Source organism: Netta rufina, assembly GCF_964035555.1.
Source record: "Netta rufina genome assembly, chromosome: 1".
In the NCBI taxonomy this organism is placed as follows: domain Eukaryota; kingdom Metazoa; phylum Chordata; class Aves; order Anseriformes; family Anatidae; genus Netta; species Netta rufina.
Window position 1 is genome coordinate 20371596 of NC_140123.1, and position 24711 is coordinate 20396306.

Sequence of the window (24711 nt, forward strand, 5' to 3'; positions counted from 1 at the left end):
TCTCTCCCAGAGTTTGGGGGAACAGGGTCTCAAGTTATTTAGGGAGATGAGGGAAGTAAGCTATGAATTCTTTATATTCATCTGTTTTAGAGAAGACAGGATTAAGTATTTATGCCTTCAGCTTGGTGAATAAGGTGAAATAGAACAATTTAAAAACTGGAACTGCATGAAAATTAGAAAGTTGGAAAAAATTGCAGGTGGTTGCTGTTTTGTTGGTGGTGTTGGTGGTGTTTTCCCGTGGACATAACATATCAAAATTGCTCATGAAATGGAAATTCCAGATTTCATTTTTTTATGTATTGAGGCTTTCTGAGAACTAAAGGGGACTGATAGTCCTAAGAGTTTAAAAACTAAGAATCCTAAGGAATTTGGGGCTGCAACAGGACCAGGATGTCAGAAGACGTGAGTGATTCTGAGGGGTCTGATAGTTCTGAAAAGGGGGACTTTAACATCCCTGACAGCTGCTGAAAGGACGAATATGGCAGGATAGAAGCAGTCAAGATTTCTTGATGGTGTCTGGAATAACTGATGATTATGGATACTGGATGGGCCAACTAGAGGCAACACACAGTAGGATCTGCTACTCATGAACAAAGTAGATCTAGGGAAGTGTGGTAATCAATGGCAGTATTTGTGAAATAGTGGAATTCAAGATCTTGAAGGGAATGAGGAAGGAGAGTAGCAGAGTACAGACCCTGGACTTCAGTGGTGCAGATTTGGTTTATTCCATGTGGGAGACAGAATCCCAAGGGAGGCAGATCTGAAGGGTGAAGTTACTCAGGAAAACTTACTGACGTTTAAGAACAATATTCTTCAAATGCAGGAATGATCTATCCTGAAACTCAGGAAGATTAAGTAGTCAGGCTTATGTAGACAGTGTACTCATAATGGAGCTCCAATGCAAAAAGCAATGTAGAATAGTTGGAAGCAGGGACAAGCTTCCTAGAAGAAATTTAGAAACATTGACTGGGCAAGCAAATGTATCAAGCTTCATATGTCAGCAAAGCCAAAGCTCCGATTTATTTAAGACTTTCAGGGAACATCAAGGGCTTGTTCTGTTGCATTAGTAGTACAAGAACAAGGAAAATGTCTGTCCATTACCAAACGGGACAGCAGACACAGACAAGGCTGAGGTGCTCATTATTTTCTTTGCCTCTGTCTTCACCAGCAAGTTCTCCCAGGCCTCTGCTTAGTGAAAGGAGAACTACTAGCAGTGCATGAGGGCAGAATCAGAGATTGTTTGAAAGACCTCAGCCTACATAATCCTATGGGACCAGCTCGTCTGTGTCCATGGGTGCAGAGAGAACTGTCTGATGGCCTTACAAACTCATGTTTGAAATTTTATGGAGACTGCAGAGATCCATGATAACTGGAAGAAGGCAAGTGTTGCTTGTCTCCCCATCTTCCCCCCCCCCCAAAAAAAAAAAAAAAGTCCAATGAACAGCCTAGGGAATTACAAGCTGCTCAATCCCACTTCAGTTCCTGTGAAAATGGTAAAGCAAGTCCTCTTGGAAGACATTTCAAGGTGCATGAAAGAGAAGAGGATAAATGAGAACAGTAAGCATAGATTTAGTAAAGGTGGATGATGACTGACCAATGTGATTACATCTGTGATAAAATGTCCGGATTTATAGATGAGGGGAGGGTACTGTATGTCATTTACCTTGAATTTAGCAAGGCTTTCAACATTCTTCCACAATATTATTGTATCCTAGTTGCCCACATGATGGGCAACCAGATGGGTTAAAAAATCGACTGGATGATCAGGCTTGGAAGATAGCCTGTACATGTAGTTCTGCCTCCCTTGGGGTTTCCGGGCAGCAACAAAGCCAACAGATCCTGTGTGAGCAGGGGCAGAGCCAGAGACTGAGGGAAATGATTATCCCCCCTTTACTCAGCACTCATTAAAGCACACGTACAACATTGCCTCCAGTTTTGAGCCCCACAGTAGAAGAGTGATATTGACAAAATGTAGGTTAATTTTCGTTTTTTAGAAGTTTTATCTTGTGCTTGTCCATCTGATGTTGCCAAGAGAGAATATCATGTTGTGTTTTTTTTTTTTTTTCTTTTAATTGTATTATACTGGTGATTTTACACAAAAAACTCATTTTTAATATATCCTATGCTTCTGAGAAACAGAAAAGAAATGCTTCATGGGAAAAATATGTATTAGTTTCCTCTTTTACTTTGTTGTTTTGTAATTGATAAAAATGATTGTGCAATTTTAAAATGATCCACTGACTCTTAGCTTATAACATTTTAATTTTAAGGCCATCACTTAATGGGCTAGGTGCTGTCATATGAGATTAAAGTTCATCCTTGTACATACTATCAGATCCTAAAATACTTAACTAGGAAAATACTGAATATATTGAATATAAGAATATCCTTTACTCTCATTGTTCTTTTTCAACTCCTTACTGTGGTATAGCCTACAAAATTGGGCATCTGTCAGTCTTTCTAATTTAAACTTTTAATTTATATGGAATAATTCAATTTTTGTTGGGCTAGAGATAACACTTGATTTAACTGTCAGATGATGATGGCACTTATCTTGGAGACAGAGGCTTCTGTTGTAGCTTCTGTTCCAATTACTATTTAATGAATTTATATGAAGAAAACTAGAAAAACAAAGTAGAAAAAGAGTTTATAACATTCATAACAGCAAATGTATTATAATATGTTGAATAGAGCATGGATCTATGGAAGAAGATACGAAAACAGATTTTCCCAGGGAAAGGAGGAATTTTAATCTGGGAGTGCAACATCCCAGTTAACTCCTGCAACTACTTGTTCTTATGTAAAAAGACATCTGTACATTGCCACTCTTTATCCCTGTAGACTTTACTCATAAGATAGTTACTTATGGGATTTTGATTGTGTTTATATCAATATTTCTAGATCTGTTGGACAAGCAAGCAGGACTTTTGAGGATCTGTAGGTTGGAATTTCATTCTTAAATTATTTTAAAATCCCGAATAATAATTGCCCAACATACCAATTCAATGCTAACACAGCTCTAGAAGGCTGCATGACTGGAAAATAACTTGGGGAAATTGGACAGTGTTAAGCTAATCTGAATAACAATGCTTTATAGATTTGTAGCATCAGAAAGCTTTACAAAGATTAGCTGCTTAGCATGATGCATTAACAAGAGGAATTTGGCTTCTCAGTTTGTTATGTAACTGATACGATTAACAACTATAATCTTTTGCTTGCATGGTGGCAGATCAATACATATTTTTTGACATTTTTATGACTTTTTTTTTTCTTTTCACATTATTACTTTTCCCATACCTTTATATTCCTTAGATAAAACAAGGTTCATGAGACTGAGTTCACATTTTCTCCTGAATACAACCGTCTTCAGCTTTCCTACTCTGCTGTCACATATAGAATTGGTATTCAGAACTTCACCCTTAATACTGATCCATTGTGTCTACACTGTAATCAGTGAAGACTTATTCAATTATATCATTCACGTGATGCTGCTTTACCGTAATGCCAGGAACAGTTGTGTGCCAAAGAGTATTTCTGATTCTTTTTAGCAACTGATGGAGAAACACATGGTTACATGGGTCACAAATGCCCAGCTATTACGGTTTCATGGAATAAGAAAGGCCAAGAGAACCCTGCTCTATTTCAGGCTGATAAGGACAGAATCATGAAACAAATGTGCTCCCCAGGATAACTAGTTGCCTTTCTCCAGACTGGAGTTTGGCATGTAGCACAGGTTTTTCTCTGCTACAAAACTTCAATCTCAGTGCAAGTAAGAGAGGCAGAAAGGTCTTTACTACTTTAGCTGCATTGTCAGTTAAACATGACTTGAATGTGCACCCAGTCTCATGCTCTCCTGCATGTTAAACCTTACCTGTGTCTGAGTCACTAACGAGTGGAAAGTCAAGCCCAAATACTAAGCCTTAGAACAATCTGTGGATCACCTTATTATGACTGGAATTAACTTGGTATATGGAGGCCAAACACATGATGTCCAGTCCATCAATGCATATTCTAACCATGGTTCTTCCTAAGGACAGGGCAAATTTTACATGCTCTCATATCTGCACTTCACCTGGACATACAGACATAGGCAATGAGAATTGGGAAGGTGTCTGTACTTTTTGATTAGAGAGTGGTCTTCCAGTTTCTCTTTCATGCACACATATTGCTGGGACTGGAATAAACTGTCCAGCTGCAGCAATTGTCCTGACAATTACAATGTTTTCCAAATATCATTCGCATGTATTTTCCTCTTTTGTCTCAGTTAATGACTACTCTACCCATATATCTGTACCCCAAAATTTTTTTCCCTGATATACCATTTTGCTAATTTTCTTGGGTTCCTATGTGCAATTAATCGTCAATGTAAATTAAGTACTAAATTTGATTTTTAATTACTTTTTGAAGTTTAATGGCATGAGAAAATGTCAAAGAGGTAACTTTATATTATTTTACTAAACAAAACATACATCTGTTCATTAGTTAGCAGACAATGATACCAGTCTAGATCTATGAATATTATATGCATTTAGAAATAAATTAAATTATTATATATTTAAATACTTCTTTAAGCAACTATTTAAGCACTTGATAAGTTCAGACACTTATGAAGGAGAGGATCATTTAAGGAAATTTGCAAAATATGAAACTAGAAATATCATGCATTAAGAAAGGATATTTTTAACTGGAAATCAAGTAACACTTTCTGACTTACTAGGCTGTGCAATAGCATGCCATATTAAATTGTGGGTGACCAATCATTTAGAACATTTAAAACCTGACTATCAGCAATAAAATGTAGAGTAAAGAACATTCTTTCATGGCAAGAGTTCTCCTTCACTGCAGAGACATATACTAATGAATCTGAACAGCCTTTCCACAAATTTCATCATTAACAGTGTATACTCCATGGAATTAGTTGTCATTTTGAAGATGCCACATTTTTTAATAATCAAGCAAAAGCAAACGTAGTTAATTATTCACAAATTCCCATCCTTTTACTAAAAAATTCTCAAGTCAGAACAATAATATTCCATAGTTTCTATTCTGAACAATCCTGAAGAGTTGTGTTTTGCATTTTTCCATTAAATTAAATATATTTTGCCTCCAACCAGACCACAACCATTCCCACTGTCTCTGTGAGACAGTGGATATCTAAGTGACCACTATTGACTGGCCTCCAAGTGGATTTAACTCCATTACCACAACTCTTTGGGCCCAGACACCCAGCCAGTTTTTAACCCAGCAAAGTGTACACCCGTCCAAGCCTTGAGCCGCCATCTTCTTCAGGAGAATGCATGAAATCCCACCATCTGATCAGAAACATTCACTCTGCAGTTTCTCAATTGCTATTTTTCAGTGTGGGACTCTTAGGACGTCTGTTTTGAGTCCAACGTTAAAATGACCTGAGCCTACTGAGCTCCAGTAGAGATCAGTGAGACAGAAATGTAATCACTGTTCCCAAATGATGGCTGCCTATATATATTTGTTTAAATTATACATTTTATTTTATTTTATTTTATTTTATTTTATTTTATTTTATTTTATTTTATTTTATTTTATTTTATTTTATTTTATTTTATTATTTTTTTTATTATTTTATTTTATGGAGGACCATTATGTAGAAAACAAAGAATTGAATATATCATTCTTCAGAATTGTACAATAGCCTATGGCTAAGCTGTACACTTTTTTCTTTTTCTTTTTTTTTTTTTTTTTGCCTTTGGTACAAAGAAACGAGAAAACAGTGGTTTTCTATGATATCTTTACATGTTTTTTGAAGATATTTGGGTATGTAATAAAGATTTTACTAGTAGCCTTACCATTGTTTTTACAAATCCCCAAATCTGTAAAATCAAGGAGCAGATGCCCACTCCCACAATTTGTTCCATTCTTGTTTATTTAATGTATGTTTTCCATTGTTATTCATTCACTTAAAGAAACCTGCCTGTCATGTCCACAGAAATAAACAGAAAGCCATTATATTCTTGGTTTCTCAAAAGCCTTCCACAGGTCTGTATCAGATCCTCATACTAATGGCCCCAAATTTACCTTACGTGTTTTGTCTGATCATTTTTTACTCAAATAAGTTGTCCAGAATTCTTTCCTTTCACTAAGAATCCAGGTAGCATCTCCATATGTATTCTGTGTACATCTTACAATGGTCTCATATATTTGAAAGAAATTATTTATTTTTTAGCTTTTGAAATCTCTTGCAGTTAAAACATTTGTCTGTGCCTTAGTGTCTGCTCAAGCAAAGTGATAATGAGAATTCATACTTCTCCACACTTAAATAGCATAATATGTACCTGTACTGACGGCTTACTAAACTTTTCCAAATACATATTTCTGTATACATACAGTAGTGGGAAAAAAGTAATTTGACAAAGTATAAATATAATTTAAATAATATAAAATTAAAATGTAAATGTTTTTAAAACTCCTCATTAACTGTGTTGGGAAATATACAAATTGTCCTAAAGCTTTCACTTTATTTTATAAAAAAAAAAATTCATCAAAAATAAGAAAATGTTTTTGGCATCTTTCATAGCCATTTCTGTACAAAACTGTTGAGTTTGGAGTGGCCATCTACTTTTCTAGACAAGGGAATATTATCTGCAATCATTCTAATCATATCAGGGAGTGGTGTTTCAGGACTTATCTAGCCCTTTGCTGGCCAGGTGAGATTAACTTCTATACCAGGAATGCTTGCTGTTGCTAACTGTTCTGATTTGACCAATATCTTTGACAAAAAAGACACCATTGTCATCTGAGAACAGGAATTGGATAACCTTCTCTGTCTGAGCCCAGGAAATAGAGTCCTTGCAATAGAAAATGAGATGAGGTATCAGTAATGTTATTATACCAAGCACGTACTTAGCTCCAAAATAGATATTGTAAGTCAAACAGAGAGTTTCATCAGATTCATTACCAGTCCTGTTTTTGCTGATTGCTCTTTAACAATCTCTACCCAAAGCCCTATTATCTCAATGAAACAGTACGCTCTTGTTTGCAAAGCAAGTTCTCTAAATAGTAACAGCTGCAAGAAATACTGCAGTGAAAGCTGGATCTATAAAGCCATTAATTGAACTACCTTTGGGGCACAACAAATGATGTTTCAGTCAGAACTTGCCAAAGTCTTTCCCTGGGTTGACCTAAAAGTAGGATGCAAGTATCCTATAAGATAAGGTGTTTACCTGAATCAAAATAATGCGTCCAATCTACTCTGAAGTTAATATAATTACCAGTTTCAATCAGCAACTACAGTATGTGTGGACTTCTAATATTCAGAAAATTTAAAATATTCAAGGAACTGGTATTACAGATCAAATATGCTATTAAGTTGTGAAATAGGAACCACTTAAAGTTGAGATGAGTGCATGTCTAAACTACTGTCTGATTTAACTTAAAGATTTTACTGTTGCTTGTTTTTTCTGCATCTGATTTCTTCCCAAAAGAGGAGAATACGTAACTTCCTGTGCAGCTTTTAGCTGTTACATAGACCAGAAGTTTAATTTCCATTGTTAGAGGAGTTTGAGGACTTCAGTTGAGACTAACATTCTGAGAAAGTACAGAAACTGTGATGATACGATACGATACGATACGATACGATACGATACGATACGATACGATACGATACGATACGATACGATACGATACGATACGATACGATACGATGTAATAAAAGTAGTGGTTGACCAAGAGTAGTGAGTCCCCATGTATGTCAGTTTCTACATTGGTAGGAAAATGCAAGCTATGGATACTGATTGAATTTAGGTGATGAGAAACACTCGGCATAAATTGAATGAATATTCCTTATGCCTCATCTCATTTTTAAGGGCCAAGTACCCCAAACAGCAGACCTCTACATTATTATGTTGGCTTGGGAGATAAATCCTGAATATATATTTGATGCTCTTTTGAATCCGTAAGCTATAGTCTGTATGTTGCTCACCTGCCTGAGAGCAAATTGGTGTGGGTACAAGAGCCCTAGAGCTGCTTTTTTCCCCTCTTGATAGTCCCACAGCAATGCGCATCACATTCCATGTGACTTTTTTGGTCATATAATCATAGAATTATGGAATTATAGAATCATAGAATAGTTTAGGTTGGAAGGGACCTTAAAGATCATCTAATTTCAACCTCCTGCCATGGGTAGGGACACCTCCCACTACACCAGGTTGCTCAAAGCCCCATCCAACCTGGCCTTGAACACCTCCAGGGATGGGGCATCTCCAGCTTCTCTGGGAAACTGTTCCAGTACCTCACTACCCTCTCAGTAAAGAATTCCTTTCTAATATCTAATCTAAAACCACACTCTTTTTAGTTTAATACCATTGTCCCTCGTTCTGTCACTACACTCCATGATAAACCCCATCGTTTCTGTAGGCCCCCTTAGGTATTGAAAGGCTGCTATAAAGGTCACTCACAAACCTTCTCTTCTCTAGGCTAAATAACCCCAACTTTCTCAGGTTTTCTTCATAGGAGAGGTGCTCCAGCCATCTTATCATTTTTGTGGCCATCCTTTGGATCCACTTGAACAGATCCACATCTTTAATATGCTGTGTGCCCCAGAGATGAATGCATTACTCCATGTTTCTCCAAGTGGGGTGTCATGATAGGAAAGGGGAAGAATCACCTCCTTCAACCTGTTAGCTAGACTTAACATGGAATCACAGAATCATTAAGGTTGGAAAAGACGTCCAAGATCATTTGGTCCAACCATACCCCTACTACTAATGTCACCCACTAGACTATGTCCAACCTTTCCTTAAACAACCCCAAAAACAGTGACTCCACCACCTCCCTGGGCAACCTATTCCAGTGCCTGACTATGCTTTCTGATAAGAAATGTCTCCTAATTTCCAACCTGAACCTCTCCTGGACATGCTTTGTGGAGAACAGAACTGCTTTCCCCTTTTTCAGAGGAAAATTATTTCACATTTGTCACGTTGCGGAGTCTAAGACTTGGATAGCCCATCCAAGATGGTCCTCCCATGCAAATGTTCCATAGCACCATGAGTCTTATCTAATATTCTAGTAGTGGTAGCTAATTATTTTAGGAACGTTGGAGTATCTGATGTATGTAATTGGATAAATTGAGTTCAAATATGCTTTAAACTGTGATTTCCGAATCAAAGAGCCTTTTGCTGACCTTTTAAGAGGCTTGAACCCATTCAGAGCTTGCATTTATTATAGAATCCCTTGGCTCTGTTTCTACAAGTGCTTACCTCTACAGGAGCATTTTCAAATGATGAAAAAGGCTTCTGGAAGGCTTCCTCTTATTCCAATTAGAATCTGCCAGTTTTGAAATAAATAACTGGTCACACCTTTTTGAACACTGTTGCTAAATTGTATCTTTACTTTGAAAGGTTTTGGTAGGTGCCAGAGGTTCCCACAACAGTAAACTTGCAGGGCGAGCAAAATCTGCTCAGTGTCTACAGAGAAGTACCTTTTCATCCTCATCTTCTATACAGCTCAGTCCCTGCCTTGCTGTGAGCTTTTAGTAATTGGAAAACATAGGAGTCTCAGGGTGTTACACACAGCAGTGTGTAGGGCTAAGGGTCAGCACACTCAATCAGTGACAGTCACCAGCATCAGGACGGCAGGAGTCCAGACTTACTATACATCTGCTATGTTTAATGAAGCACGTTTTTCCCTAATCAATAGTTTATTGTATAACTGTATCAAAGCCTGCATCTAACTTACATTTGGACCTTTTCCTCACATCAATAAAATATTTTTATCCAAGGATTTGAAGAGGAACATAATCAAATCCTTGAGATGGAAAGCATCAAGGTTACTCATCACTGAGGAAGTCACAATACTTGGTAAATTATAATTGGCTTCTCCTGAGTGGTAACGTAAGAAGCAGAAAGGTTTTTTAAAGAACATAATGTGTTACCATTATACTCTTCCTTTTTATGGAACTTATCATTGCATCTTGGTACATTACGGTACCTGTTCATACTAAATCTGTCTCTTTTACATTCCGTGTAACTTCATTTTACCTATTATCAAAGGGAAATAATAGAATTTTCCCCATGGCCAGATGATGAGAATGGATGATGAGGCTCTTACTCAAACATGTAAGAATGTGAGCATTGTGCTAATGCCTAAATGAAATATTTGATGAAGAAAATGGTGCATACTCGAGGACTTATACAAAGTAATCCTGAGTGGTATGTCTGGATTTATGGAAAATAAGAACATAAATATATAAGTAAATTAAAATGTTAAATTTTGCCATGTGGTGTATTATTCTTGATGTCAAATATTCTTTTGTCTGTACAGCATTTTTGGAATAAACATTAGAGAAAAATCTGAGTCCATTAGAAAATGTGTGCAGAGTAAGTTGCAAAATTTACTTTTTCAGCATCAGTTGCAGCTTTTTGTCTCTTGGCAATGCCAAAGTCAGTATAGAAATTGTCACCCAAGAGTTTATAATTTTCCCTGATTGCTGCTACTTCCTCTACCTTCTTAAATTTCAAATTCGTCAGTCTTTTTTTTTTTTTTTTAGCTTACTCTATAATATACTGTTTACTTTGTTCCCCATATTCCAAGAAAAATAAGAAAACTGTGTTAAAAACTAATGACGTTTAATATAGTCTATTTTCACCTCATGGGGAAAGGCATGAGGTGAGAGCAGATAATCAGATCCTTAATTTATTTAACTAAATGACAGACATCTATTACCAGTACTTCTCTAGAATATCATGATTTTTCTTATATTTTTCAAAAGTGTTTGTCTTAAAACCTCTATTTGTTTTAAAATCTGTGTGTTTTTATAGTGTTGAAATTATCTCTGTTTTGTGTTACAAGTTAGAAAAAATAGTCTATAGTCTTCACTAAAAAATCACATACCTGAATCATTCAGTGGTGCCTAGAAATCGTTATTAAGGTTACATAGGGGGATTACATAGGGGATTCATCACAGGTATTAGTTTAGTTTAGACTCCTGATATGTATTCTAGCTACTTTTTAAAAAGCTTTGCAATGGTCTAGACTTCAGAAATTTTATCTAGTGTACTGAGAAAAGTCAGTACACTATGTATTTCAAAGCTGTAAAATACTTGACACAAAATAACAGATTCCATGGATAGCTATTCTAAAAGCCTCTTTCCTTAAATAAACTCATACCAAGGAGGAATCGTAGTGGTACTCTCCAGCAGAATGAACTGCTGACATGAGGATTTCCCACCTTATGGAATTTAGGCAAAGTTTGTTTCTCTTCATCTTTCTTTAAGCCTGTTTAAAAAAAAAAAAAAAAAAAAAAAAAAGTTTTTCAACGTAGTCTGGTTAGAAGTTATTTAACTTTTTATATATAAAATATATCATTTCATTGGAGAGAACATGCTATATTGGAAAATAATTACAGCTAAAGCTACATTTTTTTCCAGTGGTAAAAAATGCTTTTTTTAATTAATTAGCTGAATAGGTTATTGATCTATGGCCTGTCATCTATTACCTCTTCTCTCCTTACATGGAGAACAGCCTGAAAAATATTTGGAACAGAAATAGTTTTTGGATTTATCGTTTTTATTTAGCTCTCCCACCTATTTCTTGTAGCTTGAGGCAGCTTGGACTTGGAATAATTTTGTCTGTGGCTGAGCTGTAAGTGTTGTAATAGTTTTTTCAGCTTTTTTCTCACTCTATATTGGTGGTGCAGGGGGCAAATCCTTTATAAATTATCTAAATACCTGTGAGAAATGTCCTTTGGCTGAAGCCTAAAAGTCCTCTGATTTGCTTAATGTAGTATTTCCAGATTCATTTTTCACATTATCAATGCTGTGATAACGGTAAAAGAAAGAAAAGTTTAAAATGGGTTGAAAGTGTGGAAGGTGGAGCTGGGCTAGAATTGTGAGAAAGAGACTAAGAGAATGAGGTCAAAAACTAGCAAACAGGTGAGGGAGAAAGTAATATGATAGTGTGAGAGGAGGAGCCTGAGCCTACGATCAGAGGAGGAAAAGAATGAACCCAAGAAAGAAAAACTATTAAAAAGAAGGAAGACATTATTGAAAATGGAAACAAATATAAATCTCCCTTTGTCCCTTCAATGGGCTTAGAAGTGTTGCATTCTGTGTGAAGTATAATGCTGATTGAATAAATCTTGAGATATGACCATAAGGTTTGTTTTTTGAGCATTTGTGTGTAAAACTATTTTTCATGATTTTTAGAAGTACAAAAAGTATTTCAGCACAAGCAATACAAATGCACTTCCTTTTAAGATAATGAATGTAATATTGTATTTTTCCCTTAAAAACAAGAAAACAAACAAACAAGAAAACTAATTTTTTCTTGAAAGCTACAATTTATTAAAGAAAAATGTTCTTGATATAAGTGAGGAATTCACAAAAAATTAAATGCATTAGTGTGGGTATCTTTATAAACAGAGGTTAGGCAGACAGCTCTGGACATTTTCAGTTTCTGAAAAGAACAAAAGAGAAATATGGCAACAATACTAAAATGCACATACTTCTTGCTTCTTCTCCTCAGACTGGAATGGGACATCTACGTGTTACAAAAGAAGGCCTTCGTCTAGAAGGGGAATCAGAATTCTTATTCCCTCTTTATGCCAAAGAAATACATTCTAGAGTGGTAAGCAATTAATCTTACAAAAATACTGAAATAAAATTAATGCACTTATGAGCAGTTGAATTTAGGTTAAGTCTCAGCACCTGTCGGGGGAAAAATATGTATATATGTATAATGTAAATATATGGATATGTATTTTTATACATACTATGCACTCACAGTTTTGCATGTGTGTAATATTTTTGTAGATATATAAATATTGTATTGAAGTATGCAAGAATATAATAAATATTTTACAAGCAGGGTCGTTAGGTCAATGTTCAGATACTATAACATTTTTCTTTTAGGCATATGCTTACAAATCGCTTAAAAAGGAATTAAGAAAGATGATGTGCATAAGCAATGCTTTTAAGAATGTATGGAAAGTTTTAAATTATTTTTATTTAGAATATTTTTATGTATGCTTCCCTGTGAAATTGCTTGTTCTGTTTATTCATACATTACAGAATTTATAAGCTTACAGAACTGTGTAAATATCTCTAAAATTAGTGGATGCTGTAGGAAAAGTTATAATTTCTATATTAGGTTCAATTTTTATCACTCTAGGACAGCAGAATTAAGTGCATGACACCTTTATATATGTGTATGTAAAACCAACAAGACAATGGAAATATTTCAGATTGAATTTTATATATACCAAAAATTTTATTAGTATTATTGAGGTTAAAAAAAATGGTCAAAGGAAGTATTTCATAAGCAGTTTAACTTTAAAACAACAGTAATAGTATGCATAGTATGGAATAGTAGGTATAGTATGGAAGATTTCTATTAAAGTACTGAGTTTTGATGAAGATAGAATCTGAATTGGTTTTGAATTATGCAGGCGAATTCTGAAGCAGGTGGATTTTTATTTTTTTTTTTTGAGCAATATCTGTTTCTTGTCAACAAAAAAAAATTAGGTTTTGGAGCTATCTTCTATCATACAAACTCACAAAATATTTTATGAGCAGTATCATCAACCAATCGGACATTTCACAGGATGAAGCACTACTCAATGAGAGTAAAAGCCAGCTTTGACTCTTTCATTACTTCATAGTCATTCTTACTACTTCAATAGAAAGAATAGCCAGGTATTAGACTTTTCTGAAACTAAAGAAAAAGTTAGCATTTGTATTGCTATGGCAAAAGAAAAGGTAAATAAATTTATCAGATAACATGGTTGACATAGGATTTAGGATTAGGTCATTAAAATGTTCAATGACTGAAATTCAAGCAATGCCAACATACTTTATTAAGACTTTCTTCTTTCTTTCTGCAGTGATTTTTTCCAGTAGCAGGAACAGCTCTTATTTAGACAGAGAGATGCTGTTACTAAAACTGTAGTTTCATTTTATTTCTTATGCTGTGTTCTTTTCTGCCCCATAGGCAGCGTAAACAGTATTTATGTGCTTAAATTGAATTTCTCTTGAATTTTTTTTATCTGATAAAACATGTAACTTTTTAAAAGCAACATAGCTAATACTTAGTAGCTCACTGCACAGAAAAATAGGTATGCAATGTTCAGCTACCCTTTTTACTTTTTTTAAATATTCCTCTTAATACCTTTAGTACCATATAGGAAGTAAGATTTGTGGTGGCATCTAATATACACCCATCTATCTAATGACCCATTGTGATCATTAGTAGCATGTATTAATTAGAGCCTTTAGGCTGCTAGATGGCTCTGCCCCCTATGAACTGATCATTCATCAGGGTTTTGTTTATTTGTTTCCATGCTTGTTTTTGAAACATTTGAACTCTATTGAATATAAGCCTCTAGAGAGGTTTAATTGCCTGTAGCTTGATCTCCTGAGTGTCATTCAATATATTTACTCTCATAAAATTGCTTATTTGTTATGACTTCTTTTTCTAAGTTTGCCTGTTAGAGAATTAGGCTATCACAGCAGCTTTCTTCCTTGCCTTAAGTGTTTTCTGCTTGTAGTCTCCTAACAGCTTTTCTCACCTAATGAGGCCTCCAAAGTGCTAAGAAAATATATAGCAGAAAATCTACTCGCTGTGTATCATCTCTGGAGCCTATTACAACTTTATGGTTTTTTTTGTTATGCCAACACAGAGTTGTGGGCAATACCATTGCATTTTAGCTTATACATATTCATAACAAGATAAAAGTTGAGCATTTAGAAATATGTTACTAGGCTTTAATTAGTCAACAACACATGTGGCAGCTGCAGATTTAGAATATAGTTTATTCACACTTCAAATTAACATTACAAATCAATAAATTATTTTTGAAATCAACCAATAGCAGTCAAAATAAGTTTACCAGGGATGCCCAGATTTGTGGGTCATTTAGAACCCGCACTTAAATGTAATGTATTCATCTGATCTTCATTGACTGTTATAAGTCAACAATAACAATTTATAATTTCTATCTGATGTAATTTATAAAATGATATTCATTTATGTTGCTTATTTAATGACTTCTTTTGAGATAGCCTATCTTTCTACTTGTAAGACATCCATTTTAACAAAAATGTGTAAGTCATATTCCAAACTGTTTATTGCTTTTACCAGAGTTTCTAGGAAAGTGTTTATAGCAAAAATCTTTGTATAAAATATATTCAAAATTCTCAGGTTAACTTGTATATTAGATTACAATGCGAACGTGATTTGGGAGTGATTTTCAGGGATTAGCCTTTCAACATGCTGGCTTGAGTCCAGAAGAGGTACCAGAAGCAATATATTTGAAAGAGACTGATATTTTACAGTATTCAAATAGTTAGAAGCTATTTATCTAGGGATGAGGAGCCCCTCTGAGGTCACAAACAGACAGCTTTCTAATACTCTCTTTGTATCACATATTTCCTGATAATTTGGCCATTGCCTTGTAGGAAGCCTCAATTTATGTATAGAAAAGTAATTAATCTAATACTAAAGCATTTTTCTTTTTAAAAGATTAACAACCATATTCAATGGGCCAGTAACATAGATTTTGGCCACTTGAAATATTCTCTATAATTAGTTTCATATTTTAAATCTGATATACTTGAAATAATCAAAGGTATTTGCCCAAATTATTTGATGACACCTGTGGATGGTTTTGTAACTGCAGAGCTCTTTCAGTGACTGAGTTAATATATACCCCAGACCAAATTTTGAAAATTATTTACAGTTCTAAGTATTCAACTGAATCTACTGTTTTTTCTCCATACTTCAGGACTCATCACTGCTTCTCCAGTCTACTCACAATGTGACTGTGAATGCTCGCAATTCAAATGGAGAAGTTACAGGCAGATTAAACGTGGGTAAGTCTAAGTAATATTTCCTTGTTCACTGTTTTTGGATTTAATAAATATTTCTAAGGAGCTTGGAGAATACAAAAAGTTAAATGTGATTTTTTTATACTGTTACGGCCACATTTAGATAGTGCAGCTGCCACTTAATAAATAGCAACAGTATATTTCCATTTCTCACTTAAGCATTAACTATGTAAATATTTAAAGCACTTCTTTATTGCAGAGTTATGCAGGAAAGGTCACTAATTAATCCCAATTTGGTCTTTAAATGTTTTCTCTCTTTTTATTTTTTTTGGTCATTCAAGCTAATTATAAGGATCTGAATCATTCCTCTTAAAAATGCTCATAAATATTTATCAAATCACAGTAGTGGAACTCATATCTCATTTTGATAATAATGAAGGGTTTGAAATGTACAGTACTTTTAGTTTCATATTATTGATACTGCCATTAAGCTACTTTGCAATAGGTAACAATACAGTGACCACATGACCAAAACAGTACGTATTACATGGTTAAAATTTCCATTATGTGTAACATATGCTATTGATTTTGTCTGCTTGTGGATTCCCATCATGGGACCAGATATACTGTTGTGCTGTGGTCAGGTCCCCATCCTGCCTGATGAGAAGTTCTCAGGAGGCCCTTTGGGAAGGGTGAACCACAGAACAGATCATTTATCACCACATTAATTTGTCCAACCTGATTCCTGCCCAATTTGAGAAACTCGGAAGTAAAATCATGTCAGACAGTAACCTGAAAGCCTGATGAATTGTTTGACAGGCTGTGTCCAGCCTGCATTACCTAGAACTGCTAATAGGAAAGGTGTGCTGTACATATGTTCATGAATACTGAGCCCTGAATTGAGTTTAGACACTAGTCAGATGAGTGACCCCATCATTAATTGGTGGTTTTGCATGAAAATGAAAAGAAATGCTCAGATTTCTGCTGAACTCAATTCTGTTATCATATTTTAGTATATTCACAATGCGCTTATGGGACTATGTCCCTATGGAAATAAGGCACCTCCTTATTTCAAGCCAGAAACATGACATACTGGCAGGAGTAAGGTGCATCACTTCAGACAGACGTTTCTGCATGAAGACTTAAGAAGCATTGTGGGGGAAAAAATATAGGCACTGAAGAGTGTTGTAACTGCATTGCTCATTTAGTGTTTGGCACCTGTACTGTAATTGACATCCTTAAATGATCTCTATCTGAGATAGTCATCCATAGTTTATCTTTCTTCTTAATGAAGAGGATGCAATGCTGAAAGTAGTTAAATTACATATTTTACTGAAAGGAGAGGTATTTTAATTATTGTGCCAGCCAAAAGAAAAAAAAAAAAAAACTCAGACCTCTCTCTTTTAATTTCCTCTTTTCGCCTTCCCAGTCACCACAGAGGCTTTCTTCTGAGAGCATTAACAAAGAATGGTATGGAGAACGCATGGGAATGTGCCTTCTTAAATACACAGAAAGTTAAACATATTTGTTCTGTAGAGTTAGAGATATCTGGATCAAAGAGGACTTGTAAACCAAAGACTTGATTGACTGGGAATGGTCAATACGAACCAATAACATATAGGGACTGTGTTATTTAGAGGGGAATGTTCTGCTGGATAGAAGCAGACTTGGCCATAATGACTGATTTATAGCAAGTACTATCCATATTTAGTATTTTCCTTCCTTAATGGTAGTTTAATTCTGTTTCTCTGATTTTAATCACCTGGTTCTTCTGGCCTCATTCCCATTAATGTGCAAGTCAGTATTGTTACATCTTATGATCTTTAACCCATTCCCAAAGGAAAACCCAATACTTCATGTTGTCCAGACAGGCTTTATCTGGCTTAGGCAATATGTGAGGAAACTATGAGGAAGGAGGAGAGTTTAGAGTGGAAGACCTGCATCCCAAGCCTCTTAAAAGTGGTCTGTGTTTTAAAGCAACTCAGATTCAACACTGAAGGGGGAAGTTCTGACAGCACTTTGGCTTGCTCTTTTAAAACTACTACAAAAATATTTAAGAGGGTGTGATAATGATTTGAGCATGGGAAAATCAGAACTACATCAAGAGTAAGTGCTGAAAATGCATTTACATATTACTTAAAATACATTCATGTCTAAGTAATCTCTGTTTGCCAGTTCTATTTATTCAATTCATTAATAATTGGTCTTAAATGATGTCTGGGATAATTGGTAGCATTGTAAATACTAACATGAAATATTACTAATATTAAACAATACTAATTTTAGACTAATAAAGTGTTGAAAGACCAGTAAAAATTAATTGAGTAAAGAACTCTGTTAATACCTAAAGATATGGCCAAGCAACAGTGACTGGGGCAAGTTACAATTTATTGGATTAAATGACCATCTATAAATTGTTTGATATTTTTAGTCATCCTTAGCTGGTCAAAATACATGCAAGATGATGTTCTCTTATAAAAAAGAGTGAAAAACGCTTTGGGTAATAGTATGGGTAATTTACTTCATATGCACAAGACATTGCTAAAGAATTAATGCCTTTCACAGTTGCCAGCGTGCTGAAGTTATCTCTTAATACTCAGTTCACCTTATAAATATGAATAGTTGCCATTGTGATGTGGTATATAGATAAATTAAAGATTATTTCAAAGATGACAATATAATATAGTGTCACTCATAAGATCATAATGAAAACACATTTTAACTTACGGAAGACTGTGATTTAAGTGATCTGTTAAAATATTTTAATAACTTATTAAGAGTGATTCAAATACCCAGTCTTCAATAGAAGTAATTCGCAAGAGGGATGTGAAACAAGTCTTCACCTGAGGAGTTTCTATGGAATTTGTCACATGAGGATAACAGGCATGTATTATTCAAGAATGAACGAAGTTTCTCTCATGAATTACAGCTATGCTAAAATATCTTCAAATGTGAGCAACTTTTACCATTAACGCTCTTGTTTTAAAGTTGCTACATGCTCTTAAGTTTACCTGCATGCCATACCTCTTGGAGAAGTTTTGTGAACACTGTAGTTCTTTATAAAAACTTTATGTAGAGCTTGCTGTGTTTTGGACTGTGTTCCATAATCACACTGCTTTCAGAAGCCTTTATGAATGCAGATACATTTAACTGTCTGTCAAGAAGATAATATTTTCAATGCAATAGGGATTGTAACTAAAAAAAATCACCACTTCTGTGCTTTACTCTTGTCTTCAGTATCCCTCTGGATGGCAGAGATACCCCATTTTGTCCGAGGTACTCATTAAAATCATTTAAAATTTACAGAATCACACAGAATCGCAGAATCATTTAGGTTGGAAGAAACCTTCAAGATCACCTAGTCCAGCCTCTGACCTAACACTAAACAGTCCTCCACTAAACCATATCACCAAGCACTACAGAAGGAAGGAAGGAAGGAAGGAAGGAAGGAAGGAAGGAAGGAAGGAAGGAAGGAAGGAAGGAAGGAAGGAAGGAAGGAAAGAAGGAAGGAAGGAAGGAAGGAAGGAAGGAAGGAAGGAAGGAAGGAAGGAAGGAAGGAAGGAAGGAAGGAAGGAAAGAAGGAAGGAAGGAAGGAAGGAAGGAAGGAAGGAAGGAAGGAAGGAAGGAAGGAAGGAAGGAAGGAAGGAAGGAAGGAAGGAAGGAAGGAAGGAAGGAAGGAAAACTAATTACTAAATTAAATTTAAAAAAAAAAAAAAAAAAAAGGAAATGGGACATTTAGTTCAGAGAATGTGGGGAGATTATTCCTTTTGGAACAATTATGGGAGAAATGGGGCTTAGAAGAAGGATGTTGACCAACAGAGAGAAAGGAAAGAATCTAAGCAAGGCACATGTTTGTGAAGGTATAGGATTGATAGTCAGTCAGAGGGAATTAAGAAAGCAATAGAGAGAGATGCCTTATAGACAAGTCAAGGACGTCCACAAAATAGATGGTAACTTTTTTTCATTAGTATATATATCTTTAACATCACGAATAAGCTTCAAAAGTTCTCATTATCACAGCTCGTTTATCAGCCTTAAAAACTGAAATATCCTGAACTTTCTTTGATAATCCAAGCAGTTGAAGAAGGCTGCTAACCATCATCTCTAAGACCTCCATTCTCATCACTTCAAAGCCTTATTCAATCCTAAAATAAAAATGTAGCACCTTTGATTCTATCAAAACTCTTCTTTATAATAAAGGAAAATAGTGTAAAAAATGAGCAAACTTTTTCAATAATGAATTTTAGCATGTATAATATATATTTAAAATGTATAGCCTATAGAATTGATGATCAAGTATTTAAGAGCAACATTTGTATCAAATAGTAAATGATGCTGCAGTTAAGTAAAGATATGCTTACATATACAGCCCACTAGCAGATTAATACAATAGTCATAATTTTGCGGTGGCATTGCAATATATTAGGAGCTGAATATTAAGAAAGTGGCTGAAGAGCAGCATGCTTTCTAACTCATCTTTAATTAAAAGTATGGCCAGTTTTTGAAAAGATTTATTTTTCAAGTATCATATAAGGAGGCTTCAGGCTCCAAAAGACTGAATTTTGATGGCTTTTTTCAGGGTTAATGACACAAGGGAAAGGAGCTTCCAAAGTCTTTCAGAGCCTGTGAGAACAGATTCGAGTACAGTGGACTACTGGTCCTTCTCCTAGTTCAATTATTTACACCAAGTAACGGTGACATCAGTAGCTTCAGGTGAGGAGTTCACTTTAAAGTAAACCAGAGAGAATTTATTTAGATACCTGTGTTATGAAGCTGTTTTACACTTTGAAACATGGAATCAGTACCACTCAGCATGGGAATATGGTAAATGTCAAAATGGTTTATGCAGTCTGAAAACAAAATTACAGTCAAAATTCTGCCTATTGACTATTTTCATGTCCATCACATTCTAAGAAGCTCTTAAATGAGAGCCATCTTACCTCTTTTTTTTCAGAGAGGAGCAACACTCTGAGGAAGCAGATAAGTGTTAGTACCTAATATATTTCTTCATTAGCATTAATTGCCATCTGTAAACTACTACTTTCCAACGTCAAAACATTACTGTTCTTCTTATCAGCATTTTGATATTTCATTCTCAAGTGATAGTGTTTTTTTCGTTAGAGACATAATAGGAAGAAAACAGTGTTAATGAAGCATGATGTATGTAAGAAGAGTTTGGTGGTGTTTTTACAGGGAAAACCCTGAAGCCAGTCTTATAAACTTGACTTAATTAATAGCATTGTAAAATCATTTAGCTTTTCCTTCTTCACTTTTCCCAGAAGGCTTTCATTAAAAACTTCATTTTTGTCCAAATAAGTTCTTTCTTATCTTTAAGATAAAAGCCAGAACATATTTCTTGAAGATCTTTGTACTGCAGGAAGATGATTATTTGCACAACTTTAATTGCTGTCCAGCTGGGTTATAAGAAGGAAAGATACAACATAGGAGTAATTAATAGAAAGATAAATTGCAAATTTAACTGAAGCATTTTTAAGGTGATTAAGTCTTCCTATGATCAAGAACTTATATTATTTGTTCCAAAAGGATGAAAGTAGGGATTTTTACCCCCAGGGATATAAGAGTTTAGCTACCAATGAATCTGATCATATCAAGGCATACATTCTAGTTTTATTTAAAAGTAAAGCTTAGTTGACTCAGGCAAAATTTGGGCAATGACAGGTGGCTGCTAAATTTTTTTCTGATTTCCTGTTTTAATCCATGGCAGATGTGTTTCTGTTCTAAATTAAATGCATACGCTATTAGACATTTGTGACAACATTTTGTATTTAAATGGGTGTAACTTTGAAAAGTATTTTAAAAATAACAGGAAATAGTAAGTGGTAATCAATATGTATTTAAGGGATAGTTAGCTAATCGTATCACCATGAAAACTTTATTGTGAAAGTACAAATTTGGTCATCACAGCCACGGTTTAATATTTAAACTCAAATGAACAGTATCTTCTTCTGCCAAAAATATCATTGATAGATAGTACTATGTATATAGCAGATTCACATGTTGGTCTCAAATATGATAGTCTTTATAAAGAAATATGTGAAGATGTTCAGAATCAGCAACGCTGACTTAAACCAGACTATAAAAGTCCTCTACAAATTAATCAGGTAGTTAGGTGCATTGCTAACTTGCTTAAATACGCCAACATCACCGTAAAGGAGAAATTTAACCTGTCCAAGGGGATTTGAGTCCAGTGCTGTCGTATCTGTTTTAATTGTGTCTAGAAGAGAAAAGTAGTATGCATGTAAGTCAACCTGGCTTGGCTCTGAAAAGAAACTAACATCTGGGAAATCATTTTTATGTGAAATATTATATAGAAAAAGAACTAGGTTGTGGATACCAAGCTCTTACCAGAGTGCAATTACTCATCTGAGTAGCTCCCCCATCCACTAACCCCTTTATTTCAATGGGAGTAAGGAATTCAAAATAGTTGAAGAAAAAGGAATTATAAAATACTTAATATCCTTCTCGACTTTTGCAGTCTTCAGTAAATTTACAATCCCAAACAACATATTTTGGTTCATATTTTGTAGTGAGCATTAACACAAATCTTGGGAGCAAAATTTGAAGGTAATAACACCAAAAGTAAGGAACTAGTTCTTGTACCTTCTTCCTTTAAAGTAATAAAGAATGAATTATTGAAATTGGTTAACACTAGATGACTTCATAAAGGTTAACTTAAAATGGCTGAAATTTATTATGACTAAAATCTATTATATAATTTGGATAATTAAGTACATCCAAGCTATTCATATAAAGTATAACAGTACTTTCTTCTTAATGCTAAATATATATGTATATATATATATTCTCTATCTTTCGGCAGTACTAGCTCTGTAGGAAAAGAACCCTCCCATCCTGGTGAACTACTTGAACATGTGTCTGTAGCGTACCCTTGTGGCAGTAAGGGCTAATAGCATTTTGGGTTGCATTATCCCGCTCCTGGGAGTTTACATCTGGATCTGGAATATGGCATTAAAATTCACCCCCTCCTATCAGCCACCTATCAGCCAAATTGGGGAGACTCCCACGGGGAGTCTCACATTAACGTGATCAGGCACTGGGAGCACAGGAAATATAAGAAGCTGAAGAGGGTGCATTTTTTAAGCTACAGAAAAGAGGGCTTAAGGTGGGCTTCTCATTCCTGCTAGGGTGTAGCTGTACTCTTCTCAGAAACACATAGAAAAATGCACAGAAAAAGGGCAAGAGGCAACAGTTGTGACATGGCAAAATGTAACTGGATGGAAGTGGGGGAAATACCACTTTTAAAATGGCTAAGCACTGGAACAGGTTGCTCGGGGAGACTGCTGACTCCCTGTACTTAAAGATGTTATAATTCCACCTGAAAAAGACCCTGAGCACCTTCAGCTAACTTCCAACCAAGCTGGTCCTGCTATAAGTAGGCAGTTATATGAGGTGACTTGCAGATGTGCCCTCTGACTTAGATTCTTCTATGGTTCTGTTTTGTCCAGTCTTTGGCTGGCACTCGTCAAGGGTTCAGGTCACTTACAGATCCCAGGACAGATCTCCAAGCCCTTCTAGTCTTAGATACTGCAGGTCAGCTAAAATAAGCTGAATACTAGGCACCAAAGTATACATAATGGCACAAAACAGCTATGCTTAGGCAATTGAGTCATGTCCCACCTCTTTAACTGGTTTCACATTGAGTCTTCTGCCCGGATCCAGTAGGCATTTGTAAAATGTTCCTAAAATGTAGGTCTGGGGTCAATCTTATGAAAATAAACCCATATCTTCTTTTTTAAAAAAAAAATAATAATGAGAGTAAGAAGAGGTAATACAATTATCCATTAAACAGAAGATATTATTAAACAGAGGACTTACTAAAATTAAACTATCAAGTATTCTTTGTAAAGTATGATAAAGTGTTCACTGAGGAATGAGAGGCTCAGAAAAGGTGACACCATAGCCTTTTGGTCAAGTAACTGTGTGAGGAACATGATTGTCTATTCCTGCTATGGTTTCTACAAGCAATGATCATTTTTAAAATCAAGCATTTCATGTTTTTATTTTTTAATATTTATAGACACTATTTTATAAAGATAATGCTCAGATGTATAAAAACATTTAGTTAGCAAAATCATGCAGAGAGTGGACGACAGGTTGACCATGAGCCAGCAGTGTGCCCCTGTGGCCAAGAAGGCCAGTGGGATCCTGGCGTGCTTTAAAAGGAGTGTAGCCAGCAGGTCAAGGGCGGTGATCCTCCCCCTCTACTCTGCTGTGGTCAGGCCTCATCTGGAATATTGTGTCCAGTTCTGGGCACCCCATTACAAAAAAAGACAGGGATCACCTAGAAAGAGTCCAGCGGAGTGTCACAAAGATGATACTGGGCCCGGAGCATCTTCCCTATGAGAAAAGACTGGGGGACCTGAGCCTGTTCAACGTGGAGAAAAGAAGACTGAGAGGGGATCTTGTCAATGTTTACAAATATCTTAAGTGTGGGAGACAGAGGGATTGGGCCAACCTCTTTTCAGTGGTTTGTAGGGACAGGACAAGGGGCAGTGGCCACAAGATAGAGCACAAGAAGTTCCGCACCAACATGAGAAAGAACTTCTTCACGGTGAATGTGACGGAGCACTGGGACAGGCTGCCCAGGGAGGTTGTGGAGTCTCCTTCTCTGGAGATATTCAAGGCCCGTCTGGACATCTGCCTAAGCAACCTGCTCTAGGAAACCTGCTTTGGCAGGAGGGATGGACCCAATGATCTCTTGAGGTCCCTTCCAACCCCTACACTTCTGTGATTCTCTGAAAAGCATTGCCACCTAAACACCTAATACAAGATTGGGTTGCTGGTGTAATTTATTATCAGTGTCTGCATTGATTGTTCAGTACTAGATTTTCAAAGATCTCTAGACTTGTGTTCAACTGTAGGGAACAACAATGTA

General features: G+C 35.5%; 1 protein-coding gene across 3 annotated transcripts in view; it reads left to right on the plus strand.

The window, feature by feature from the left end:
- SGCG (sarcoglycan gamma) overlaps positions 1 to 24711 on the plus strand; it is an 87192-nt gene that overhangs the window by 28720 nt on the left and 33761 nt on the right. For all 3 annotated transcript variants that reach the window (XM_084306180.1, XM_084306181.1, XM_084306182.1), the window contains 2 exons: positions 12496 to 12597; positions 15752 to 15839. In XM_084306180.1, coding sequence (XP_084162306.1) covers positions 12496 to 12597; positions 15752 to 15839 — 190 coding nt within the window. The remainder of the gene's footprint in view (positions 1 to 12495; positions 12598 to 15751; positions 15840 to 24711) is intronic.